This window comes from Cydia pomonella, chromosome 2 (assembly GCF_033807575.1).
Source record: "Cydia pomonella isolate Wapato2018A chromosome 2, ilCydPomo1, whole genome shotgun sequence".
NCBI lineage: Eukaryota > Metazoa > Arthropoda > Insecta > Lepidoptera > Tortricidae > Cydia > Cydia pomonella.
Window position 1 is genome coordinate 28,252,053 of NC_084704.1, and position 27,741 is coordinate 28,279,793.

General features: G+C 36.1%; 3 protein-coding genes across 3 annotated transcripts in view; 2 read left to right on the plus strand and 1 right to left on the minus strand.

Annotated features, from left to right (window-relative positions):
- LOC133534819 (U4/U6.U5 tri-snRNP-associated protein 1) overlaps nt 1-7,349 on the plus strand; it is a 36,706-nt gene extending 29,357 nt beyond the window's left edge. Inside the window, exons 12-16 of the mRNA XM_061874106.1 lie at nt 1,614-1,747; nt 2,017-2,175; nt 2,398-2,675; nt 5,697-5,928; nt 6,885-7,349. Of these exons, the coding sequence (XP_061730090.1) occupies nt 1,614-1,747; nt 2,017-2,175; nt 2,398-2,675; nt 5,697-5,928; nt 6,885-7,010 (929 nt within the window). The 3' untranslated portion in view covers nt 7,011-7,349. The remainder of the gene's footprint in view (nt 1-1,613; nt 1,748-2,016; nt 2,176-2,397; nt 2,676-5,696; nt 5,929-6,884) is intronic.
- A 188-nt stretch (nt 7,350-7,537) lies between these two features.
- On the minus strand, nt 7,538-14,807 carry LOC133534829 (ubiquitin-like-conjugating enzyme ATG10). The gene is made up of 2 exons (XM_061874118.1): nt 14,408-14,807; nt 7,538-7,774 (listed from the first exon to the last, which is right to left on the minus strand). The coding sequence occupies exons 1-2, from the start codon at nt 14,701-14,703 to the stop codon at nt 7,573-7,575; spliced, it is 498 nt and encodes a 165-aa protein (XP_061730102.1). The 5' UTR covers nt 14,704-14,807; the 3' UTR covers nt 7,538-7,572.
- Nucleotides 14,808-20,171: 5,364 nt separating this feature from the next.
- Nucleotides 20,172-27,741, plus strand: LOC133534826 (spermidine synthase). Its single transcript, XM_061874115.1, has 5 exons — nt 20,172-20,561; nt 20,711-20,929; nt 21,271-21,396; nt 25,288-25,586; nt 25,956-27,741. Exons 2-5 carry the CDS (start codon nt 20,726-20,728, stop codon nt 26,188-26,190), a joined length of 864 nt encoding a protein of 287 aa, XP_061730099.1. The 5' UTR covers nt 20,172-20,561; nt 20,711-20,725; the 3' UTR covers nt 26,191-27,741.

Here is a 27,741-nt window from a genome sequence, read left to right on the forward strand (position 1 = left end):
AGATCGGATATCGGTCTACAGCAGTGCTAGGTCTGTTAACACAATTACAAAAACAAACACAGTTTCATCACAATACTCAAAATAAATTACAGAGCGAAGATCGGATAGAAGGAAGAATTCGCGAAATTTACCTTGCTCTCTGTGATTGCACATAGCACAAGCCCGACTCCCTGAGCGACGCGGGGACACTGACAGTCGAGGCGCAATGAAATGGCGTCTTACACAATGTTACCAACATTAAAAAATAAAGCCAAATTAGGAGGGAAAATGAATGTCCTACGTTCTTCACCCGCATCCGGTATTTACCCAAATGGCCCTTATTTTGATATCGGCTAGCCGTAATGTAATACGGCGGATTATACAATACGACTGCGATACTTATATATAAATCCCCTCGTCAATGTAATTTCATTAAATTTGCTATCTAGTGGAAAACATCAAAGTAGTTATCTTTAACTTGTGACGCACAAGTGTGAGCAATGTAAAATACTATATTTCTAAAAAAAATTGCCTACTACGTAATAAAAGAAACTGTGATTATTGAATTATAATACGAAAGGTGGTCAAATCGCAAAATGCTGTCGTTTTATTTAAAATAATGAAATAATTAGACCAGTTTCCGAAAGTACCGGGAAATCCCGGTTCTTTAAAACAGTACCGGTTCCGCAATCCCTAATAAGGATTTTATGCCCATCACTATTCCTTCTGTGTACGTATATTTAGAAACTGTCTCCGCCTCCAATTCGTGCGATAAGGACAACTGCAGCTCGGACCGAAATTCACTCGCAAAAAACTCAAAAATCGAGGTTTCGCTCTCGACTGTTTCCTCCTCCAAAACGCAACTAATCATTATGAAATTTTGGAAATTGCAAGAGGAAGAAATAATCTATGCCGCTATGTTTTGATTTTTTAGATATTTTTTGTCATATTTGTATACTGTGCCTTTTTTACAGCCAATTCAATTGAGCCGTTTTTGCGATTTTCGAGGCGCTGTATCTTTCTTCAAAATAAAATAATCCAAAAAAGCAAAACATAGCGGCACAGATATTGATGATATTGATCTTATTTGAAAAAATCACTGCTCTAGGTTAAAAATCCAGGGAGGAATCAGTCGAGAGCGTTTGTATGGAAAAATCGCAACTAGGAATTCCTCTTAAACAAAACCTTTGTTTGCAGGTGATATATTCAGTAAAGATTTTTTTTAGTTTTTAACCGCATAAATAACCTTGATTCATCGTATTGGTTACAGTTATTTTATTTTATTTTTATTATTGTGTAACAAGCGTGCTACGTTGGCCACCACACAATAAGAAAGCCGATGTGTGTAATGACCAATGCACACGTGTTTCATACGATGTTTTCAACACATTTGTGAGGAAAAGAACGAAACTTTCATATGAACTAAATTTTTATTGTTAAAACAGTAAAAGTCTAAAATTTCAATCCAGCCGCTGGCGGCCCGGCCGGCGCCGCGCCCCCAAGTCCATGTTGTAAAATCTTCTCGACCAATTTAATAAGGCTCCGTCTCCATACATATCATCTAGGGTTATGAGCCTAAAAGCGATTCAATAAGTTTCATGTAACGAGCAAGTGTGTTAAATGTATCCTTGCAGAAGTAAAGGTGGAGCAGCTGAAGAGTTCACTGGTGATCGACGAGGAAGAGGTGGAAGTGGATTCCGAGTTACAAACGGCGTTAGCCCGAGCGCGCCGCCTGCGGCAGGGCGCACACAAGCCCATCGTGCCTAAGGTGAGTTATAATAGCACAGATACTCAGAAATGGTTGACCGTAAGGGGGGGTCTTCCGAGTTTTTGCTTGAGATTGAGGAGGAAGATGTGAAACTTGAGTTTCAGTTGCAGGGATCGTCTGTCCATGTACCTAGTGGAAATAAGAGAATTAAGCTGCTCAGCGAGTAGCGACCGAATTTTTTGGCAGTCTTGTTGTTCATCCTGCTCAGCAGACGAGAATACTCACTCTTTTTCCGCATGTGTTCTAAAATTATATGTGATTTTCCCAAGGTGGAGGAAATCCTGGAAAAAGTGAAAGAGGAGCCCGTAGGCGAGGAGCCGGCCGACGGGGTCATGGTGCTGGACGCCTGCGCAGAGTTCTGCCGCACGCTCGGAGACATCCCCACCTACGGCCAGGCCGGCAACCGCGACCACACGCAGGAGATTATGGTACACGAAAATTATTGGCGAAACACTTTGTGGAAATAATTTTAATTACAAGAATAGGAGAATAGTGTCCTTGAGAAGCGATTCTTTTTATTATTTGATACAAAATTCTGTAGGGATCCTTATGTTTGAGCGACAATGGTTTTGTCTCTCGTTTAATTGTTTTAAGATCTGTAACGATTTATATGTATAGTAGTTAGTCAGTGATCTGTACTGGACACGCAGGACTTCGAGCTGGAGCAGGCGGAGGCGGAGCCGGAGCGGGCGGGCGCGGCGGGCGCGTGGAGCCGCGTGGACCTGGCGGAGGAGGCGCCGGCCGACCTGCTGGCGGGCAGCGCGGCGCTGGCCGCCGAGCCGGCGCTGGGCCACGGCGTGGCGGGCGCGCTGCAGCTGGCGCTCAGCAAGGGCTACCTGGAGCGCGCCGGGCCCGCGCCCGCGCCGCGCTCCGCGCTCGCGCACCTGCTCCAGGCGCGCCACTACTCCATCGAGGACAAGACCACGGGGTAACTTGTATTCACTTCTTGACGCACGAATATGCTTCGTTTTTGTTCTCATCTGTTCCTACTGGGAACTGCCACAGTTACCACTGGCACGAGCACCAACAGTACTGGACATGCGATCTTGTGGGCTACATCAGAACAATAAATATCAAATTTACGCCTCTTAATACTTGGTGTGGCCTCCTTTGGCTTTAATTGCCGCTTCCAGGCGGCGAGGCATATTCTTCACTAATGTTTGAAGGTATTCAGAATCAATATGATTCTATGCATCCTGAAGAGCTGCAAAATACGACGCTTTATTGGTTACATTAGATTCTTTATTTTTCCGTCCAAGTAGCCCCAAAGATTTTCTATTGGGTTCATGTCAGTAGATTGAGCCGGCCATTCAAGCAATGTTATTCAGTTGAATCTGGAAAAAGTAATGGTTCTCTTAGCCTTATGCTTTGGATCGTTGTCTTGTTAAAAGGTGTACTTGCCTGTTCTAAACCTGTTTTTAAGAGAGATTCTCTTCTGACTAAATTTCCCACACCAGACCAAGCAAAACACCCCCACACCATAACGTTACATCCTCCGTGTTTCACTGTCTTTTGAATGTTTAGTTCCTTGAGAGCATCGCCAGTTTTTCGCCATACTCTGACCGCCGTTTCTGTCCGAATAACTCAAACTTGCTCTCATCAGACCATAATACTTGTTTCCAATATTTGCAAATATAAGCCTTTTTTAGGGTTCCGTAGCCAAATGGCAAAAAACGGAACCCTTATAGATTCGTCAGGTCCGTCTGTCTGTCCGATTCTGTCACAGCCACTTTTTTCCGAAACTATAAGAGCTGTACTGTTCAAACTTAGTAAGTGGATGTATTCTACGAACCGCATTAAGATTTTCACACAAAAATAGAAAAAAAACAATAAATTTTGGGGGTTCCCCATACTTAGAACTGAAACTCAAAAAATCTTTTTTCATCAAACCCATACGTGTGGGGTATCTATGGATAGGTCTTCAAAAATGATATTGAGGTTTCTAATATCATTTTTTTCTAAAATGAATAGTTTGCGCGAGAGACACTTCCAAAGTGGTAAAATGTGTGTCCCCCCCCCCCCCCCGTAACTTCTAAAATAACAGAATGAAAAATCTAAAAAAAATATATGATATACATTGCCATGTAAACTTCCACCGAAAATTGGTTTGAACGAGATCTAGTAAGTAGTTTTTTTTTAATACGTCATGAAATTTAAAAAAAAATTTTTTTTCATCATACCCATACGTGTGGGGTATCTATGGATAGGTCTTCAAAAATGATATTAAGGTTTCTAATATCATTTTTTTCTAAACTAAATAGTTTGCGCGAGAGAACCTTCCAAAGTGAAAAAAAGTGTGTCCCCCCCCCTGTAACTTCTAAAATAACAGAATGAAAAATCTAAAAAAAATATATGATATACATTGCCATGTAAACTTCCACCGAAAATTGGTTTGAACGAGATCTAGTAAGTAGTTTTTTTTTAATACGTCATGAAATGAAAAAAAAATATATATTTCATCATACCCATACGTGTGGGGTATCTATGGATAGGTCTTCAAAAATGATATTAAGGTTTCTAATATCATTTTTTTCTAAACTGAATAATTTGCGCGAGAGAACCTTCCAAAGTGAAAAAAAGTGTGTCCCCCCCCCTGTAACTTCTAAAATAACAGAATGAAAAATCTAAAAAAAAATATATAATATACATTACCATGCAAACTTCCACCGAAAATTGGTTTGAACGAGATCTAGTAAGTAGTTTTTTTTTTAATACGTCATAAAATTTAAAAAAAAATTTTTTCATTAAACATATACGTGTGGGGTATCTATGAATAGGTCTTCAAAAATGATATTTAGGTTCCTAATATCATTTTTTTCTAAACTGAATAGTTTGCGCGAGAGACACTTCCAAAGTGGGAAAATGTTGAACAAGATCTAATAAGAAGATTTTTTTTTAATACGTCTTAAATTGTACGGAACCCTTCATGCGCGAGTCCGACTCGCACTTGGCCGCTTTTTTTTATTATTCTTACTAATGTGGGGCCGCTTTGATGCCAAACAACTTTTTAGACCCGAATCTTTCAACAGGGTGCGAATAGTAAGAGTACTGATGGTCAGACCAGTTGTTTCTTTAATATTTCTTCACAGCTTTGGGTTTTGCTTGGCCAATCTTATTATCGTCATGTCATCACATGGAGTAGTCAACCGTTTCCGACCATTTACAGACAATTTTGTTACGATTCCGATTGTTTCAAATTTTTTTCAAATGTGTTGTACTGCTCCAATCAATACTTCGTATTTATTAGCAATTTTTCTAAAAGACTCCTTTTTTTCTATCGCGAATGATGAGATTTCGAACATCAACTGAAATTTGCTTTCCTGCCATATTTTAAGTGGTAAAACTTGCGTTGTAATAAAATATTTATTTTATTTATACTTCTATCACTCAGTGAATATGTCCTAGCTCCGAGTATAATTTTTGTGACGATAATATTGATATCACTAGCTTCTATTTTAGAATAAGCCGATAGGAATCTGGACGTATTATTTATATTGTCCAAACCAATTGACAAACGCTTGAAAATACGATCGTTTTTTGATAAATTAATTAGAACGTCATTATTTACATTTCGTAAGTTTAAAAGACTGAAAACTAAATAATCTTTTCACAAGTAAAAAAGTTTCGATATGTTGTAAACTAATTAGTTTTACGCGGTTTTGCTTATATTTGAGAAGTGTATGATTTAATATGTCCAGTACTGTACATAAATAAGACGTGGCTTAAAACTTGGCTCTTATATCCTATCTTTTACCCGATGGTCATAAGAATTTTCAGATGCTACCAGTAATAAGAGATGAGAAAAACCCGATGATAATTTGGCCATCTTCGTAAAAAGATTAGCAAAAACCTGAAATACTAAAATCATGGAATAAGATAATCGAACAAGCCCTCTTTTATCAATAACATCTACGGTAGAAAGAGTTATTTATCAATAATTTGTGTGCAGCGACGACGATAAGCACGGGCGGCGCGAGCGCGGCGGCGGCGGCGGCGGGCCGCTGACGGAGTTCCGCGAGAAGTCGTCGTTCCGGCCGCGCATCAAGCTGGAGTACGCCGACGACGACGGCCGCCCGCTGGCGCCCAAAGAGGCATTCCGCTACCTCTCGCACAAGTTCCACGGCAAGGGGCCCGGCAAGAACAAGCAGGAGAAGCGCATCAAGAAACAGCTGCAGGAGGGGGTCAGTATACAGCTTTTTAGGTCCAATATCATAATTTCCTTGAAATGTTTAAACAAATTCAATTCCCTTTTTAACCGAGTTCAAGACTTCAAAAGGAGGTTATCGATTTCAGTTGTATGTTTTTTTTAAACGTTTGTTACTTCATAATTCCATAATTTCTCGCACGATTTTGAAAATTATTTTTTTGATTGAAAGTAACATTACATCCATTTTTTATCAAATTATTTGATAAAAATTTCTTATTATTTTAGATTGAATGAAATAAAATTTATTATCATTATTCTATTATTATCAACTCTGTTCTTATCATGGAATCCATGAGGAATCGAAGGAACTCTTCAAATCTTATATGCATGCATATAGCATATACATATCTAGAAACTTAAATTTGTACCACTGCCCGGTGTCTAATTGAGCTGAAATCTGGCATACTTGCATATTTCACATTGAATTTAGGCTTATTTGAAATATCTCGAGAAGTACTCAATAGACATGCAAAGGAGAGAAAGTACAGTTGATGGTAATTTATTTTCTATTAAAGATTATTTATTTTCAATTCCAGTGTAATCCAATGTGGATGAAAAAGTTTAACCTTTTGTTAAAAGGTTTATCTAAGCACCTTATATCAACAGTGGAATCATGTAATCATTCTGAATCCATAAATCAGTCTAAATTTAAAATGTATCTTCATGATACCATCAAATTCACTTGTCTGTAAACATTTGACATTAGTACATTACGATACAAGTGCGAAAAATAGGAAATTCGAAACGAGTGGCGATAAATTAAAACACGACCGAAGGGAGTGTTTTAAATCGACACGAGTTGCGAATTACCTATTCGCACATGTATCGTACAACGTTTTACAGTACATATGGCCCTTTAAATGTTCGACACAGTAACGTAATATACAGCTTTCTGGGTTTTACATTTTCTTTATTTTTTTTACTTAACAGCTGATGAAGAAGATGAGCTCAACAGACACGCCGCTAGGCACGCTACAGATGCTTCAGGATAAGCAGAAGGAGACGAAATCACCTTATGTCGTACTGTCGGGTGCAAAGCGCGATCCGCAGCACTAACTGTAATGTAGCAGATATCAGTAAAAGTGGATGTTAACCCTTTAAACGTTTAGCCTAGCGCCTATCCATACTAAAAAACATGTTAAATGTTCCATCATAGCTCCTAATTTAATACAATAAATTGCCCAATAACTCAAATGTTAATATTTTTGGCATTTAGGAAAAATACATGAAGGGCATTCATGTTATTAGTAAAGAAAAATATATATCAAATTCACCTGCCTTTTAAACAAAATTTGTTTGACCACTAGTGTAAAACCATGTATTTCAGTTACTAAAAATATAATTGTGATGAGTTTTTAATAATAGTATTCTGGAAATAAATTTGTTTAGAACACCTATGCGTTTTTACTTTTAATAAAATCTATCCAGACGTATATACAATACTTGACTTACCATTAAGCTTTTTATTAAAGCGCACATTTTTGGATGCCAAGGCAAGGCAGCACTTTCACCGTTTCAACACTTGCTGGATAGTCTATCTTAATAAGGTAGGATTGTTACTAAGGTTTATAAGTAGTGTGAAGTGCATAATAAAATAAACCATATATTAAAACAAATCTCACAGGCCATATTCTATTGGTAAATCTAATTTTATCAATGGAGTTATAAATCCAAGAAATGTCACAATAATGTTCTTTGATTTGTTCTTGAACACTAAGAGCAGTTCTTCAGTGTGACAAGGATGTACCATGAAATATGGACGAAAGAATAATGGGTGCTCCTGTTGGGTTATAATAGAGTAAAAGTCCTTTTCACTGATACTGAAACAAATTTTGAAAATATTACAAGAATCCTATCACAGAAAACTAAACATTGTCATTAGCCGGGTCCACACAGAGCGAGCATACGCGCGAGGCAATTTCCTCACGCACAATACGGTCAGTGTAGACGTGCCTCTGCTTAGGTGGCGCACTCGGGGGAGGAAAACGCGCGTGCCGCCTCGACCGAGGCACGTCTACACTGGCCGTTTTGTGCGTGAGAAAATTGCCTCGCGCGTATGCTCGCTCTGTGTGTTGAACTGTGCCCACCTATTGAATTGTAGGTAGTCAAATAGACTGCAGAAAAATAGAATCATTTTAAGGTAGAAGTACTAGTGCTCGACGCTGCACTAGTACTCGACATGGGCACTTTATGTCAAAGTGACAAGGATTAAGTTCGAATACAGAAAAATCTTCATTCAAATTTAACCTATATTTCCATGAAATAAAGTGCCCATGTCGATGACTTGTACAGCGTCGAGCACTAGTACTTCTACCTTATTAATAGTTTATGTTACAGTGTATTTGTGAATTCACCAGCTCTTACTATTGTAACCAAAAATTGTCTGTCCCAAGTTTTAGTCCCAAAATGTCTGTTCCTTCAGGTCTGTCAAACCAGGTCTTAATTTTTTTTTTGAAATAGCTCAAATGCGTAAGCAAGTCTGTTATCTCTTCCTGCTTAACCTTTTGAATTATTTATGTCATTAACAAAAGTGTCCCTAACACGCCTAGATTACGGGTGCAAGTGAGCTAATGTAAACTTTATTTGAAAGTATGATGGTTATTTTGACAGCATCTGCTATAACACCTATACTGCCCCCCTAAGGCTAAGAACGCACTGCGATTAATTCTTGCGGTTTCAGTCTTGAAAATGCGTGCGCTTATGAAGCATGCCCTACGTTAACACTTTTAGCCACAACCACAAGAAATTAATCTCGGGGATCTCGGGGCACTCTCAGCCAAACATGTAACACCAAGGGCGGATCCACCGTTGTGGGCACGATGGGCATGCCTAATAGAGTGCCCTATTGATTCGCCGAACAAAATTACGCCGATTTTTGTTTCGCAGACGCTTTGGCAGAATTTCACTACGCAGGGTAGTCAGTTGGCAACTTGGCATAACATTGATAGGCAGATTTACTTTTCGTAGAATAATTGTTTGGTAATCGTCACAATTACCTGAGAAACCTTTGGTCAAAATACGATAGGTAGAGTGTTTTTGTATTAATTAGAAATAAGCAATAGGAGTTTTTTTATCGTAGTTTAATAGGTATGTATCTAAACATGGACTGCAATAATTTGCTTGCGATTTTCAATACATTACCTTTTACGCCATAATATGTATATGTATGTAGTATACGAGTAAGTAAAGAGGCCCACTGATTACCAGTTCGCCGGACGATAAAAGCTAAAAATTGCGAATAACTGACAGGCCGATATCGTCCGGCGAACTGGTAATCAGTGGGCAATTAAGTACCTCAGTAGCTAAATTACTAACTAAACTGTTTTTATTATTAATTTGACTGTCACTTACTTCGAAATTAAAGGAAAAAAAAAACATTACTCGAGTAAATGCCTGCGGTAATGATTTTCCAACTCAACAAATAGCATAACAATGTTTTTTTGCAAACCAATTTTTAGACATTTCCGTATTTCAAAAAAATATGTATATTACCATTTTTTTCATCGAATTATTCGATTTATTCAGTTGCTATATAGTTTATAGGTAACCTAATCAAATCAAAACATTACAAGCCTAACAAATAATTTTTTTATTTAGTCATTTTTAATAGATTGCTGTCTTTGTTTGATATAAAGCAAAAAGATTTATCTTTAACTTCAATTAAATAGTAACTTAACCTAACCAAACAGTCTTTTTAGACAACAGTTCGTTTTTGTGGGGGTCGCAGCTCGTAGCTCTAACCTACCCCGCTTTTCCGGCAACAGTTTGTCTTTGTGGGGGTCGCAGTTCTAACCTAACCTGCTTTTCTGGCAACAGTTCGTCTTTGCGGGGGTCGTAGTTCTAACCTCACCTATCCAGTTTTTATGACAATGATTTGTCTCTCTGGGGTCGCAGATGTAACCAAACCTGCTTTTCTGGTAACAGTTTATCTTTGTGGGGGTCGCAGTTCTAATTTAACCCACTTTTCTGGCAAGGTTTGTCTTTCTGGATGTCGCAGTTCGAACCTTATCTGCTTTTCTAGCAAGAGTTCATTATTACGCGGGTCGCAGTTCTAACTTCACTTTCATTTTTAGGGTTCCGTAGCCAAATGGCAAAAAACGGAACCCTTATAGATTCGTCATATCCGTCTGTCTGTCCGATTATGTCACAGCCACTTTTTTCCGAAACTATAAGAGCTATACTGTTCAAACTTAGTAAGTGGATGTATTCTATGAACCGCATTAAGATGTTCACACAAAAATAAAAACAATAAATTTTGGGGGTTCCCCATACTTAGAACTGAAACTCAAAAAATCTTTTTTCATCAAACCCATACGTGTGGGGTATCTATGGATAGGTCTTCAAAAATGATATTGAGGTTTCTAATATCATTTTTTCTAAAATGAATAGTTTGCGCGAGAGACATTTCCAAAGTGGTAAAATGTGTGTCCCCCCCCCCCCCGTAACTTCTAAAATAACAGAATGAAAAATCTAAAAAAAATATATGATATACATTAGGGTAGACCGGGGACAATTGAAACAATTTGCCGTTAACCGCCTGTGATCGTTATATTTTGATGAGTAGAAAGATCTACGCTCAAAATATTTCAAGGTTAGTTATCTGGTTCCTAAATAAAATGTATTTGGATGGTCTATAATCCATAGTTTTTTGACAATAATGTAATAAAGAGAATGGGGCAGTATGGTTCAATTGACCTCACATGAGTGTCAATTGAAACACTATGTGAGGTCAATTGAAACACTCTAATATCTTCGGCACAATGAAAGTACTAATATCTGTTTTAATTTTTTTCATCACTACCTCGGCATACAATGAGCTCATCAAAAGTCCGCAAGCATAACATAAAAATTTCTCAATTTATGAGCATCTGAACATCTCGACTAAAAAACTTGAGAAAAAAAAAGAAAATACGACTTTTAGTTGTCTTTGTCGCTGCTACCTTTTAAATTTACCTTAACCAAAGTAGTTTCAATGCAATTATAAAATATAACGATATAGAATCGCAGAAAACAAGCATAATTATGTTTCATACAAAAGTGCTTGTTTCAACTATAACAATGTTTCAATCATAACCATTCCCACACACTCTGTGACAACGAGTGTTGCAGACATCGGGATGTAAAATGAAATAATAGACGCAATAAAATAATCAGTATAAATTGTTTTATTACGTAAACAAAAACATGGCGATATGCCTATCAAAAAAAAATCCTTAACTCTCTCTGATATAAATTTTAGCAGTTACCTGTTAATAATCATTTGGTCTATACACAAAAAAATTCTCCAGAATATGACAAAAACTTTTCTGAAAACCGCATCAAAATCGGTCAAGATGAACGCGAGATAATCGTGGACAAACATACATACAAACATACGGGTCAAACTGAGAACCTCCTTTTTTATGAAGTCGGTTAAAAACAAATGTTTACATTATCTCGAATAAAAAACTGCAGATTAAAAAAAACTTCGTGTATCTTCGTATATCTTCAAATAAATGTCAACATTAATAGAATAAACATGTGCATCGAATACAGAACCTTATATTTTGAAGTCGGTTACTTTTGGGGACGATTAAAACACGAGGACGATTGAAACGTTTCAATCGTCCACAAGCAAGTTGTTTCTATCGTCCCCACACCACGTTTTTCACTTCAAGGTCAAATATTATGTATAAAAAAGACTCGAACGCTGATCAACGACCATTAAAAACATTCGTTTATTCCTAACTATAACACCAAAATAATTTGATTAGTCAAAATACAAGAGTAAAAGAAGTTATAAGAAAATATACGAGAGCACAAATAATTACTTTTTACCGCGAAAAACTGGTTTGGCTCGTGGACACTCCCGTCTCGCACCGGCGCTCGAGCGCTACTGGCCAAGGATTCAAACATGGCCGACCGCGTGTTCCGAGTGTTACGTCAGACGCGTAGGTATTATAGTTTTCGAGAAATTTGACTTGTTTCAATCATGACGTGTTTCTATTGTCCCCGGTCTACCCTACCATGCAAACTTCCACCGAAAATTGGTTTGAACGAGATCTAGTGAGTAGTTTTTTTTAATACGTCATTAAATAAAAATAAAAAAAATATTTTCATCAAACCCATACGTCTGGGGTATCATCTATGGATAGGTCTTCAAAAATGAAATTAGGTTTCTAATATCATTTTTTTCTAAACTGAATAGTTTGCGCGAGAGACACTTCTAAAGTGAAACAATTTGTGTCCCCCCCCCTGTAACTTCTAAAATAACAGAATGAAAAATCTAAAAAAATATATGATATATATTACTATGCAAACTCCCACCGAAAATTGGTTTGAACGAGATCTAGTGAGTAGTTTTTTTTTAATACGTCATAAAATTAAAAAAAAAAATCTTCTAACCCACACGTGTGGGGTATCTACGGATAGGTCTTCAAAAATGATATTGAGGTTTCTAATATCATTTTTTTCTAAAATGAATAGTTTGCGCGAGATACTTCCAAAGTGGTAAAATGTGTGTCCAAAGTGGTAAAATGTTGAACAAGATCTAGTAAGTAGATTTTTTTTAATACGTCTTAAATGGTACGGAACCCTTCATACGCGAGTCCGACTCGCACTTGGCCGCTTTTTATTTTAGAAACAATTCGTTTTTATAATTATTGTTGTTAAAAATAAATATATATATAAATAAAAATAGACTAAACATTACTATGGAAAAAACATCGTTTTGTAACGTTAGAAGTTTGACAAACTAAAAATTGTTAAATATTTTAAATCAGGTCAAACATTTTGGTCTAATGAATGTTGTTGAATTATTGTTAAGGAAATGATAATAAGTATTGGGTAAAATTGGATTGAAAAATGTACAGCTGGAAAAATATTTGTTGGGAAATGAAATTTGGTTAAAAATATTTTGGTAAAATAGCAATATCCCACAATTCTTCCAATAATGTACATATATTCTGTTAATTTACACAAAAGCGAATTGAACGGTATGTGAACCAAGACTACCAAACTACAAAATACTTATCTGTTTTGTAACCATTTGGTTAGTCGACAAAAAGTTACATCTAGGTACGAATAAATTCCTCTGCGAAACGATGTTCGGCGAAACTTTGTCAGGGAATCGATAATCTACTAAAAATTGGTCGGGGAATCATAGACTCCCCCTTATAGACTTGTGACGTTACACTTTCACGGTCTATCGAGATCGATAGGCTGATGAACGTTCATGAGGGAGATCGTACTCCGTCTCGCACTTGGCCGATTTTCGGGTAGCTGTGACCACAACCTTTCTTGAGGGCTGGATCCGCGCCTGTGTAACACCACTGGAGTTGCAGGCGTCCATAGGCTGCGGTGATTGCTTACCATCAGGCGGGCCGTATGCTTGATTGCCACCATCGTGATATAAAAAAAACTCAGTCAAACATTTTTTTGGAAAATGGAATTTTCAATTTTAAGAACTAAAGTCCAATGTTAGCAATGAATTTTCTTTTGGATAGCAGTATTTTGGCTTAGTAGGGCAGGATAGTTGTCCTTGGCGCTGTGGGCATGCTAGTGACAACGAATTTTGGTGTTCTTGGCATTCAAAAGGTTAAGCTGCTGAATCAATCAAGATGAAATATGGTATGGAGATTGTTTCAAGCCCTAGGAAGGACAAAGGATAGTTTTTGTCAAAAATCATTATTATCATCATACCACAGACAAAGTCACAGAAAGAAGCTAGTTATCAATAAACCTTGAGTAATGGCAAAGAGTTCTGTTAATGATTGAGTTAGGAAGGATGGTGCAAAAAGTTTAAGTTACTTTGGGGACAAGGTACTAGATGGAGGCACAGAATAAGTAATAGTACTACCATACACTAAAGAAACTTCCAACAATGGACCCGGGTACATCCTTACACTATGTCCACAAGAGAGGTATGGGCATTGTGAGTGTCGTCTAGCTTAGTGTGGTAGGGCACAGCACAGTGGATGTATTCCAGATCTAAAGCAGAGCCCAACTGGGGAACTACCTCCGCCTTACAGAAAACCGCAGCCAATTAACACTAGACTCTACTCATAGTGTTGTGTTCCTGGTGAGTAAGGTTGCCAGAGCTCCACAAGTGGAGGGAGGGTTGTTAGGGTCGGCAACGCATATGGAACTCCTCTGGAGACAGACTGCTTACCATATGCTTTTTTGCCACCTAGTATAAAAAAAACTGAAGTTTGACAATGATTCAGGGATGAATCATGCTGTCCCTTTCTTATGTATGGTATTATACCTTTTGGCTATTTAGGGTTGTCAAAATTCAAGTCATTATCTTATCTGTTGTCATACATGCAAAGGGAAGTCAAGTTGTGCCAACCCTAATAATTGCTTGGAGCAATGCTGAGCCCAATGGAGCCGAGAATGACCGAAAGGAACAGTTTCGCCCCCCTGGTGGAGGGTATGATTGTAAACAACCCAACCAAATCAAATTCTAATTTTACCTGATAAAAGACATTTGTCTTATTCTCTCCAAAGTCAGTAGGGCTCCTGTTGAGTTCCAAACATTAAAACTAAATGATGGTACTCCATAGCTATGGTTGTAAAATATGACATATTCAGTTTTTAGAAGAGTGGAATCACCTGTTCCCTCACACACTTTAAAGCTCTCTTTCTTGAGATATGTCTTACTTTTATCTTCTTGTAGTTGCAACAGTTGCCATCCGTCGTTTATATTTTGCGATATTTTTAAAAACTCTTCAGCAGCATTGATAAAATCGTCATAAGATATTGCCCTCATACTGTACAAGTCATAATGAAAGCAAATTTGTTTCAAGAAACTAGTGTTATATGGGGCAAAACTCGAAAACACAACGACTTCGACATAGGGTAACAAACAAAGAGCATATATATATAATCACTACGCAGTGTTGTCACATACAATTTTGCCGAAATGGTAGAACAGGGTGCAAAAATAGGTAGAAATGGGTGGAATTTAAAATGAAAAATAGGTAGATCTACCTCTCAATAGAAGTATAAGTTTGTCAAAGGGCTATCTCATTTCAAACATAGACAGAGGGAGTCACACTATCTTTGTCTTACACTAGTACTAGCATCCAAAAGAAAAGGATGAGTATAGTTTTTTTTGTTCTTATTTACTGACAAATTGGTTCGACCAACTATACATTTTTATGATTAAAATGTTTTGAATTATTTATAAGTTTTTAATATTGTGACGTTAGTACACGTGTTCATTAAAGAAATTGAAACATAAGTTAGGATTTCCATTGTTTGTAGGTAATAAACCTGCTTGTATAATCTGTTTCTTTGGCAAGTTTTCATTAAATCAAATCTAAATTCGGTAGAAATTAGGTAATGTTCCGTCACATGTATTGAAAATTGCTTACAATTGTACCATTTTGAAAAATAGGTAGATTTCAGGCCGAGGGAGGTAGATAGGTAGAACGCAGGTAAAATAGGTAGATCTACCAAAAAGTAGGTAGATGTGACAACACTGTCACTACGTTTTAAGAGACGGGACTTCCATACTGGCGAGTGGAATCAGTTTGTTTCGCAAATCATTACCAAAATATACGACAAAGAACTGTCAAAGAACCATAGTACCAACATAAGCGATTTAAATAGTGTAGTACGCTACACGTTTGAGATTCTTATCGATATCACTAAAATGGGGAGGGTTGAAACATAGGCACCTGTCTACAAATTTTGTACTCGAAATCAGGTTAGCATCGAGTCCACATTTAAGTTGTATGTTATATAGTGGATAGTTCTTTGAGTGGACTAATATCTGGTCGGGCTTAATGTGGACCCGAATTATTTTAATACAGTTTTAAGTCGTGTTTTTTTTATTAAAAGCTTTATTTTCAAAATGATCTGCACATACATGTTTCAATAAATGTAACTTTTCGTTGGGAAGATGTATCAGGTCTTCGTTCCCAACAAATTTGACCCACTGCCTGCATCTGAAAACATACACCCTTGGACAAGCATGACTTTATTTACAGTTTATATTCCAAGTGAGATGATCAACTGATTATTTAGCGCTAATATGCATCTATAAATCATGTTTTTCGGCATCCAGTTATCAACAACCCTTTATCAATGCTTTAACTTTTTATGTATTTATATGTCTGTTAATCATGCGAACCGGTCTGGCTTAGTTAGCAGTGACCCTGCCTATGAAGCCGATGGTCCCAGGTTCAAATCCTGGAACGGGCATTTATTAGTATGAGGCATGGGTGTTTTCTATGTATTTATAAATACTTATATATTAGGTATATGTAAATATATATATATATATATATATATATAGTTGTCTAAGTACCCGCAACACATGCCATGCATACTTCATACTTTAGTACTAAGTAAGTCAATTTGTGTAATCATGTCCTATAAAATTTCTTTATTTATCATAAAAACAGAGATTATTTTTTTACATTTTAGGTTAATTGATTAAATAATGACTAGATAAAAAAATATATGTTAACTAATGACCATTAATGCATAAGTTATTAATAATTTATGCATTATTAATTATGGTCATATTGCATGCAAGTTCTCAGGAAATTTCACATATTTAATTAAATTATTTACAGTGATATACAAATAAAACTACAGTCGATATAGTACATCCCTAGTTCATAACGAAAAAGAATATAAAATATCTAATTTTCGATGTGTTTATAGCCTGCTGACCCAAAATAAGGTCAAAAGTATCTAAAGCAATACTTACCGATCTTCATCCAAGGGAAATTTCGCCATAAAATCCCTTTTTTCGTGATTTTCTCGAGTGGCTCGCTTGCCACATATTTCACACTTAGTAAACCGTTTTCTCGCTGGCATTATAACAAACTCGCTCTTTATTCTGATCATGGTTGACTATTTTTGATTTTTTCACTAAATAATAAAAAAATTACACGAAATACCCGAACAAAACTTTTTTGTTCCTAGTTGCTAGTTGCGTTCCTAGTTACAGTCCAACGTCAAAAATTATACGAATTTCGATTTCATTATACGAAAACGATTATACCCGATTTTTTTAATACTTCAAAAACCGTCTTGTATTTAGTAAGTAGTAACTAAAATCTCTGAATAAGTGCGCCGACACACAGCACAAAAAAGTAAAACACGTCTCACATATTAACAAACACCCAGCATATAGAACACCAAACCGATCAAATGGTGAGTCTAAAGAGAAAAAAAGCGGCCAAGTGCGAGTCGGACTCGCCCATGAAGGGTTCCTTTATGACGTATTAAAAAAACTACTTCCTAGATCTCGTTCAACATTTTACCACTTTGGACACACATTTTACCACTTTGGTAGTGTCTCTCGCGCAAACTATTCAGTTTAGAAAAAAATGATATTAGAAACCTAAATATCATTTTTGAAGACCTATCCATGGATACCCCACACGTATGGGTTTGATGAAAAAAAATATATATATTTTTATTTTATGACATTAAAAAAACTACTTACTAGATCTCGTTCAAACCAATTTTTGGTGAAAGTTTGCATCGTAATGTAATTTTTTTTTTTAGATTTTTTATTCTGTTATTTTAGAAGTTACAGGGGGTGGGGACACACATTTTTTCACTTTGGAAGTGTCTCTCGCGCAAACTATTCACTTTAGAAAAAAATTATATTAGGAACCTAAATATCATTTTTGAAGACCTATCCATAGATACCCCACACGTATGGGTTTGACGAAAAAAATTTTTTTTTTTAATTTTATGACGTATTAAAAAAAACTACTCACTAGATCTCGTTCAAACCAATTTTCGGTGGAAGTATGTATCGTAATGTATATCATATATTTTTTTTAGATTTTTCATTTTGTTATTTTAGAAGTTACAGGGGGGGGGGACACACTTTTTTTCAATTTGGAAGGTTCTCTCGCGCAAACTATTCAGCTTAGAAAAAAATTATATTAGAAACCTTAATATCAGTTTTGAATACCTATCCATAGATACCCCACATGTATGGGTATGATGCAAAAAAATAAATTTTTAAATTTCATGACGTATTAAAAAAAAACTACTTACTAGATCTCGTTCAAACCAATTTTCGGTGGAAGTTTACATGGCAATGTATATCATATATTTTTTTTTAGAATTTTCATTCTGTTATTTTAGAAGTTACGGGGGGGGGGGGGACACCTATTTTTACCACTTTGGAAATGTCTCTCGCGCGGGTGCGTCCTATAATATATACGCACTTTTGGAATAATTTCAGTTTACAAACGTTAAAAATGTATACTAATCTTATGTATAATAAAGTAAACGTATACTTTCAATTAGTATAACATAAAAATAATATAACATACGACATACATATGGCTGTTTGGTATAATATACATATAAGTTAAGCTCATTTCATATAACTGTCATAATATATACATATTAAAATATAAATATCATCTTATATAATTAAGTACTAAAATTAGTAGGATGACCTAGAATTTCAAACCTCATAGAACACACTACTAGAAAAAAAACTGCTAAAAGTGGGTTAGGTTAGGTTAGAACTGTGACCCCCTAGATAAATAAATTGTTTCCAGAATAGGTAGCAAGTTAGGTTAGAACTCTGAGGCTTCGGAAAAAGGAACTGTTAACAGAAAAGTGGGTTAGGTTAGGTTAGAACTGTGACCCTCTAGATAAAGAAATTAGCACCAGAATTACCACAGAAAAAAGCTGCAATCTGTAATAGATAAATACGGAGCAAACTACGTTGAAATATAAATTCGCATAGTATAGATGTTTCAAATACATTGCTCATTTCATAATAATTTAAAAACTGTATCTGTTCATTAACTAACACACAAAAATATATTTAAATAATGTAATTTCGGTAGTGAGAAAAAAAAACAATCGATTATGCAATGAAAAGTACATTATATTTTGCAAAAATACATGCAGTTGTTATTTTTAATGGATGATATTTGTTTTGTATGTTATATTATTTCAACGTTATACCTTTCTAATGTTATCGTAAACAATGATATATGTAGTGTTTATTATACAATTTACAATTATAGAATTCGTTGTTATACATATTGCATGTTATTGCAATTGAATGTTATTCCGATCAAAATTATACAAATTGAATTTATACATTCAGAGTGATATATTATAGGTTTGTATACGTTCTACTACTTACCCCTCTCGCGCAAACTATTCATTTTAGAAAAAAATGATATTAGAAACCTCAATATAATTTTTGAAGACCTATCCATAGATACCCCACACGTATGGGTTTGAAGAAAAAAGATTTTTTGAGTTTCAGTTCTAAGTATGGGAACCCCCAAAATTTATTGTTTTTTTTCTTTTTTTGTGTGAAAATCTTAATACGGTTCATAGAATACATCCACTTACTAAGTTTGAACAGTACAGCTCTTATAGTTTCGGAAAAAAGTGGCTGTGACAGAATCGGACAGACAGACGGACATGACGAATCTATAAGGGTTCCGTTTTTTGCCATTTGGCTACGGAACCCTAAAAACCACTCAAACCGTCACCGCAAAGAGCATATAATCACTACGTTTTAAGAGACGGGACTTCCATACTAGCGAGTGGAATCCCTGTTTCGCAAATCATTACCAAAATGTACGACAAAGAACTGTCAAAGAACCATAGTACCAACATAAGCAATTTAAATAGTGTAGTACGCTACACGCTTGCGTTTCTTATCGATATCGATAAAATGGGGAGGGTTGAAATATAGACTCTTGTCTACAAATTTTGTACTCGAAATCAAGTTAGGATCGAGTCCACATTTAAGTTGTATGTTATATAGTGGATAGTTCTTAATTGGACTAAGTAAACCGTTTTCTCGGTGGCATTGTAACAAACTCGTTCTTTACTCTGATCACGGTTCACTATTTTCGATATTTTCACTAAATAATAAAGAAATTGCACGAAATACCCGAACAAAATATTGAAGCCTTCATAATAAACAAAACAATTAGGCTGACAGTTGACTTGATGTAAACTTGACATATTAAATAGCACTGACGTTTTATTTTTCTTCGTTGGCAAAGATTTGCGAAACAAGTTCCATACAAAACTTATTTTGTTCCTAGTTGCGTCAGCCTGCGTCACCGTATCATATTATCAAGTTGGCAATCCGTCCTTCATTCTCGATAGCTATACATAATAGATACGATAATCAGTCTGATTATACGAAATTCAAAATTACGTAGGTTGTTTTCGATATGTTGTCAAGAATTTTAAAAGGTGGTTTTGTTTGGCGTATTGCGTATGTTCTGTCTCTTACGGGCGCACGCGTGTAGCTCATCTAGTTGATCCTAACATCTATGTATGAAGTAGAGTTTCTATTTCATTCTTTGATTCTCTTTTACAAATGTCAATAAGGTTTTTTGCGTTTAAGAGGTTTTATTTGTATCTTAAATACTTTGTTAGGATCAGCTGAAACATGCTTGTCAAATTGTTAGTGTCACTAACACTGTCAAACAATAGTGGATGCGCACGACCCGATACAAGTTACGAAGTGAAGTTCACAAATTGCTCGTAGTTTGATTAAACTTGTGGTGAGGTTTCAACGCATCCTGACGCTTCAAGAGTTATTAATTTTGTTCATAAAATCATTTCTCTGCTCTGACTTTGTTCTCATATCAGAAAGTAAGTCTATATTTTTTAAACTGTAATTAATAAGCGTGTTGGTACATTTTTTCTGAAATAATTAAAAAAATCCTTTTTTATTGTTCAATTATATTCTAATATGAATCAGTATTTTTTTGAAGAATACGTGAATTATTTGTTATTTCCAGAATTATTTTCTTGCAATGGACTCTCTTAAAAAGAACTGGTTTACTGAGGCATGCGAATTATGGCCTGGAGGCACGTTTTCGTTCGAAGTGAAGGAGGTGCTTTGTGATGAGAAATCTGAATACCAACACGTTCAAGTTTTTGATACTACAAGTTTAGGCAAAGTTTTGGTACTGGATGGGATCATACAGTGTACTGAAAAAGACGAATTTTCTTATCAGGTAAATTTTAGTTGTTACAGGACCAGTGGAAGTAAATCGGAAATAAACATTGTGATTGGAAATTTATTTACATTCAATAAGTACAATGGTGGTTAATTACAGTGTTAATTGAAACAAAAAGAATAATTAATAAAAAGTTGATTCACTCAAGTTGTAACATACGTAATTATGTATGTATTCAAAATATAAGAACAATATTAAAATTATAGATTTTTGGAGTATTATGGACCCAACAAATTAGTTGAGTTTTTTTAAAATGGCTACCTGTTCAAATTACTTAAGTTAGATTGTGTATACTTAAATAATATTATGTGATTTAATTACCTGTTTTTTTTTTGTAGGAGATGATATCATTCCTGCCTTTATGTTGCCACAAAAATCCTGAAAAAGTACTAATTGTGGGTGGAGGTGATGGGGGAGTAGCCAGAGAGGTGGCCAAGCATCCCAAAGTGAAACAAATTGTACAGGTAAGCTCTATATATTTATAGCATGGAACCGAAAAAACCTGCTGACTGTACTTAGTACTTGATTATTGTATTGTCATCTGTATTATATATTATTGCATGGTTTCAAAATGATATGGCTAGGTTAAAATCAACATGCTAGATTTTATTACATTGTTTGTGACAAGTGAAGTTGATGTATGTTAAAAATATGAATGTAATGATCAAAAAATGACACTAATACAATGTCTAATTTAAATAGGCGGGTCCACACAGAGCGAGAATATGCATGAGGAAATTTCCTCGCACGCAAAACGGCCAGTGTGGATGTGCCTCGGCTTAGGCGGCATGCTCAGGCGAGGAAAACGCGCGAGCCGCCTCGGCTGAGGCATGTCTACACAAGAAAATTGCCTCACGCGTATGCTCGCTCTGTGTGGGCCCACCTAATGGTAAATTAATTTATAGGTAAGTACTTATTTGTATTTGCCTGAAATTAAAATAACAAAAAAGTCAATCATTTATTGTTAATTATTCTATTAAAATATAATAGGTATAATGAGCTGAAATAGACAAAAAAAATCAGCCAAGGGCTTGTTGGGCCATACTCAGTGTAGGGTTCCGTAGTGTACCTACACGGAACCCTACCCTACCCTAAAACAAATTTTCCTTGTACTTTTATTTTGCATTCTTTCGCCATTGCATCTGTGCATGATTTTTGTATCCATGCCAAATTGCAGCTTTTTAGCTCTAACAATCATGGAGAAAAGTTGAAGATGGACAGACATGGCGAAACTGCTGGCTTTGATTTGTTCACAAAGATGTAGAATAAGTCTTGTTTACAATTTCATTAGCACTCATTACCATTAGTAATTGCAGTAACTGCATATTAACTCTCAATGTACTATGTACTTGTACTTAAACCAAAATTATTTAAATTCCAGTAAAAAAAGTAAATTAGATAAGGATTGAAATAGTGTCAATACCAACATTGTTAGTAATAAAGCATAGATAAAGTATTAGTTTACTTAGACTGATAGACCATTAAATGTGTTGTTATCTGAACTTGGAATTGGGAAGGTCGGGTGGTTATCTCTGTTATCAGTACCCATGGCTGACCTGGTAACAGGATGTTCCTATATAGACAACTTATTGAGTCTGCTAACTTTGAAATGACGGATTCTCGATTCACCTAGCAGCATACTTACCATTGTTTGTATATCATAGTGGTACGTTTCAAATTTGACGTATATTGGTTTTTAAGTGAGACATGCCCTTGCAGACAGGACACTAATACTAGTAATTTGTCTACTCATAATTCAGAGACTTACTGAAATGAAATGATTACACGACCAACGATAACGGTGGTCAACCAGATAATACCTAGGTATATTATATTTAAGTAATTATACTTGGGCTAGATACAACATTTATGGCCATTGAAGTATTTACTTTACTTTACACTATCAATAATCACTACCTATCGCCCAAAAGAATGAGGTAGGTATGTAAGTGTATGTCTTCAGCTCCTCTCAAGAGATGTTTTTTTTAAACAATGCCAGAGTCAAGTGCTGTGTTAAGCATTGCTCGTCGTTTATCCTAATTCCGAATATGTCGCCTGGGAGGTTCAAATGCCATCTTCCTTCAAAACTTCGCCTACCCCTAGGGTTGTCACTTTAACCAAAAAAATAATACGTGCTGGTTGCGTACTTTTTCCTATTTCAAAATGTGTTACGTACTTAAGTTTTGTTGTTTCTCTCCTCTACCCCTATCCGTTACATTACTGTGTAGTGGTAATGTTATGCAAAAAAGGATACTATTATGTACGAGTTATTCGGAACTTATGTACGAGTTATTCGGAACTTATGTACGAAATATAATGATATTTACCTGCCGCTTTTCGGAAATCGGACTTATCCCAATGAGACCTAGTTTACCCTCTGGGTTGGAAGCTCAGATGGCAGTTGCTTTCATAAAAACTAGTGCATACGCCAATTTTTAGGATTAGTTGCCAAGCGGACCTCAGGATCCCATGAGCCATGAAAAAAAAATGCCGGGACAACGCGAAGAAGATCACGATGATCTAAATATATACCTAGATAATACTATGTATACTACGATTACTACGTTACTACGTAATACGGGTCCATGTTTATTTACCTTAGTAATACTGAAAATGTAATCATTATACTCATGATTGATACATTTATAGTCTATCCCATTCAAAACCTGAACAAAATATACACATGACTCAGTTATGTGGTGTTTTTGTTGACATTATTTTTTTAAGGGCTATCAGCCCAAATTCGCTATTTTTACGTCGCTATAGCATGCTTGAAGGTTGTATAAACAGTTAAGTTCTGTACACAATATTTTAGCTTGGTAATTGTTCTTTAATTAGGTCTACTGACATTTCAAAAAAACATACCGTATCACAAGCAAATATTTTTTCCGTAAACCCTTTTCTCGAATTAAAATCTGTATAAACTCCCTTATTATGCAACGCTTAGACATGAAACTTTAACCAATAGTGATTAATGATGTACACTTCAATTACGTCTACTGATTTTTCAATTATTTGAATAGTTTATGAAAAATAGATACTATTCAATTTCGTGTGTTGCCCCGGCGCGCGGGTGTCTGCACGGACTACGGGAGGCAGTCACCGCTTGGCCGTCGGACGGGGAACCTGTGTCACTCGACGCGACTCGCGCGCTATTATTCTCTTTGAATTTATCGTCTGATTTTGACTTGTGAGAGTTTTTAGTGACAGGACACTATTTATTAAAATTTAAAGTGAGTGTGTGAACGAACGGACGCAAGAATTTGTTCGCTTGTGCAAATTCAAGTTGTCAAGGTGAAGAACGAGGAAGGGGGGTCGAAGGAGTTGGAACACGCGACGTCATTCAGATAGGGGATGACCTTAAAGACCATGTGTTTAGAAATGGATTTTTACAAAGATATTTTCTTGTCTCATGGTATTTTACAAGATATCTTAAGTGTGATAGTGATATAAAATATTTAGTTACTTATTGGGTCATTTCAAATCTTTGTTTTTGATCATGCACACCCAGCTGCCAAATTGCGTAGAAACTTTATGAATGAATGTATTCATGATTTGTACATGCAATTATGCAGTTTCTTTTATCTATATTTAACCTAACCTATTTTTATTAAATATTCAATTAATATTACTCTTTAAATACATTTTGTGGTTGAGTTTGAATTATTGTTTTTTTTCCTATACATGCTTTATGACATAAAAACCAGAAATCCTCTTTAATTGCGTCAGTTGGGGGAAAACATGATTTTTGACAACCCTGACATGTATGAAAACACGCTGAATGTCTTCCTATCTTCGCCTATGATTAAAAAATGTGCGTAATAGCACCTTAATTACACCGGCGTACGATTCAATATAAATTACGTGAATCATACAGAGGTAAGAACTTGATTTTAATGGCGTGTGCTTATTGTTCAGGCATGTTTGATAGGGTAGGCGAAATTAGGCAAAAAGATGAAACTTCGCCTATTGTCTTTGAACTCCTTTTTTAGGTATAAATATCCACAAAATTGGGTTATTTTATCAATTAAATTTAGGTGTTATCGTAATATATATCTTAAGAGAAAACTTAAAAATATGTCAAAAAGTAGGCGAAGATAGGGTGTTTTTCGGTAAATAAAAGCAGTTTTTTTCAAAAAGTTTGCACATAGTCATTGAAATGGAAAGTGGCTCAACTACTGTTTGTGATAGAAGGCATTAGGGTACCGCGGCGGCAGGGTTTTTTTTGTAACGCAATAGTATCGTTGACGCAGATTTACCAAACGTAAACCTTAATGCAATTGAATAGTGTCTACCAACAATCAGTTCATTTCGTAGCTGATACAATAATCTGCTTATTGTTTTTTTTTTTTCAGGTGGAAATCGACGCAAAAGTAATAGAAGTATCAAAGAAACACCTCGCCTTCATGGCCATAGGCTTCGACAGTCCAAAGCTGACGCTGCACGTGGGCGATGGCTTCGAGTTCATGAAGCAGCACAGCGCAGAGTTCGACGTGATCATCACCGACAGCAGCGACCCCGTCGGCCCGGCCGTCAGTCTCTTCCAGGAAAATTACTTCAGCTTGATGAAGAGTGCGTTGAGGGAGGGCGGGATTGTGTGCTCGCAGGCGGGAACTATTTGGAATGATTTGCAACTTGTCAGGAGTACGCTGAGGTAATATAGGTTACATCTTTCTACAAGCTTTATATTAACCGCATAGTCGTCATAGCGTCAGTATTTAATATGGCAACGTTTTCTTGAATATTTACTTACCGGCTTCTGTCTGACAAACCAATTTTGTCAGTAGAAGCAAATTAAAAAACTATCCTCGTCCCTTTTTTGACGTTTAAATGCTAGTGTAAGAAAAAGACAGCATGATAGGTATTCTCCATTTAAGCTCCACTGACAAGTGACTCTTGTCAAGTTGTAATAACAACTTTTTATAAGAAATAACACACAAATCCCGAAGGCCTTGGATTTAACAGAATTTTATTAGGTACCTACTGTTTCTAAAACCCTCGTTTAACACACTTTTTTTTACAGCCATTGCAGAAAACAGTTCCCCTCGGCGGCCTACGCCTACGCGTCAGTACCGACCTATCCGTCCGGCCAGATCGGGTTTGTGATCGGCTCTCTTACACCCAACGCGCGCTTCGACGTTCCCACCATTACCTTTACTAAAGACGAGGAAGCCGCCATGAAACTGAGGTACTACAACTCGGAAGTGCACAAGGCTGCGTTCGTGTTGCCGACGTTCGTTAAATATCAGCTCGCGTAGGTACTTAACTCGGAAAGGTTCTAGAAAACGGTACATTTAAGCATAGTTGATGAATGATGTATAACTTCATTGTACAATGAACATTTTTTACTTAGTTACGAGTTAAATATGGTAATGATAGTGCATATCGTATACTCAACGTTAATGTACCTACGTCATGTGTACCTATACTCTTTAGTTTTCAAGCGAAGCCAGTTTTCAAAAGAAGGTTCTGTTTATCCATTATAATTCCTATGACCCTAGGCAGAATAATGAACTGTACATCCTACTAATCAGCGGTATTTTATACCTGTCTTATTATTAGCGCGTGCCGGCTTAGTCCAGTACCTACATTTCATTATGTATCTACTGTTTAGGGCCGCAGTGATGACCAATACATTTTATAAAACAGTGATTTTCATGCGGTTCACCTATCAATAGAGTGATTCTTGAGCAAGGTTTAGGTGTAAAATTTGTTAACCCGTGCGTGCCGGGGCCGGTCACTAGTGTTAGATAAATATTTAATAGCTTTCTGAATCTTTTTTTATAGCGACTTCGGTTTGCGATTTCTGATACAATAAAATCTCAAACTAGCTCAGCTTGTAAACAGACTACTTTCGTAGCGTGTGCCGCTGTGTTAAGCGAATTTTATACGTACCTACTCCACTGACTCTAAATTATGAAATAACAAATTGAGTATTTTCTCTCGTGCATGAACAGTTTTATTAGAACAAAATCAAATGTGAAATACCCAAGTTTTTATACCCATTAGGTATAGTGAATGCATATGAAAAGGCATTTCATTCTGTTGTTGTTTTTTATAGATGTTTTCACTGTTGGCTAATTGTTAATTTTTACTTATTTGTGTAGTCATTCCATTTGTACCGCTCCGTACAAAACTTTCACAAGCGATTTTTATGTATAGTATCTAAAAAAATATTTTTATACAATTGTTCAAAATTGTTCCATCTATTCGGAATCGAAGGTACCGATATAATTGACATACTGATATATCTAAGGACGGGCCTTACGGACAATAAGAATGGGGCCAGTACAGCGGTGTCACGCACACGAATTCGAACCAATCGTGCAGTCTAACGCCGCCACACGATTGGTTGATGAGTTCGCACCACGCGCGCGATTGGTCGTAACAGTGACACCACTGAACTGGCGCCATTCTTAGTGCCCGTAAGGCCCGTCCTACGTTATACGTCCTAGGTTATATGTCAATAACCGATATATTTTAATAGGGCCATGGTTATAGTGTAAGACTGAATCTTATAAGACCATACATATTTGCGCTTTGATATTTACGAGGACGCGTTTGAAGCTCGTCTCATTGCTGACATTCCATGTTTTTATAGGTAATAAACATAACGTACAAGACTACAAGCATACTTATAATACATAAGTATACAATATAATAGTGAATTTAAGAAAATAAAATGCATTTACACTAATAGGAAAGATTTGCTCAGAATCAATATAATACGATATTTTTATACATAATTTTGTATATTTATAAAACATTTATGTAAAAGTTAAATCGATGACAATAAATTATGTTTTTTA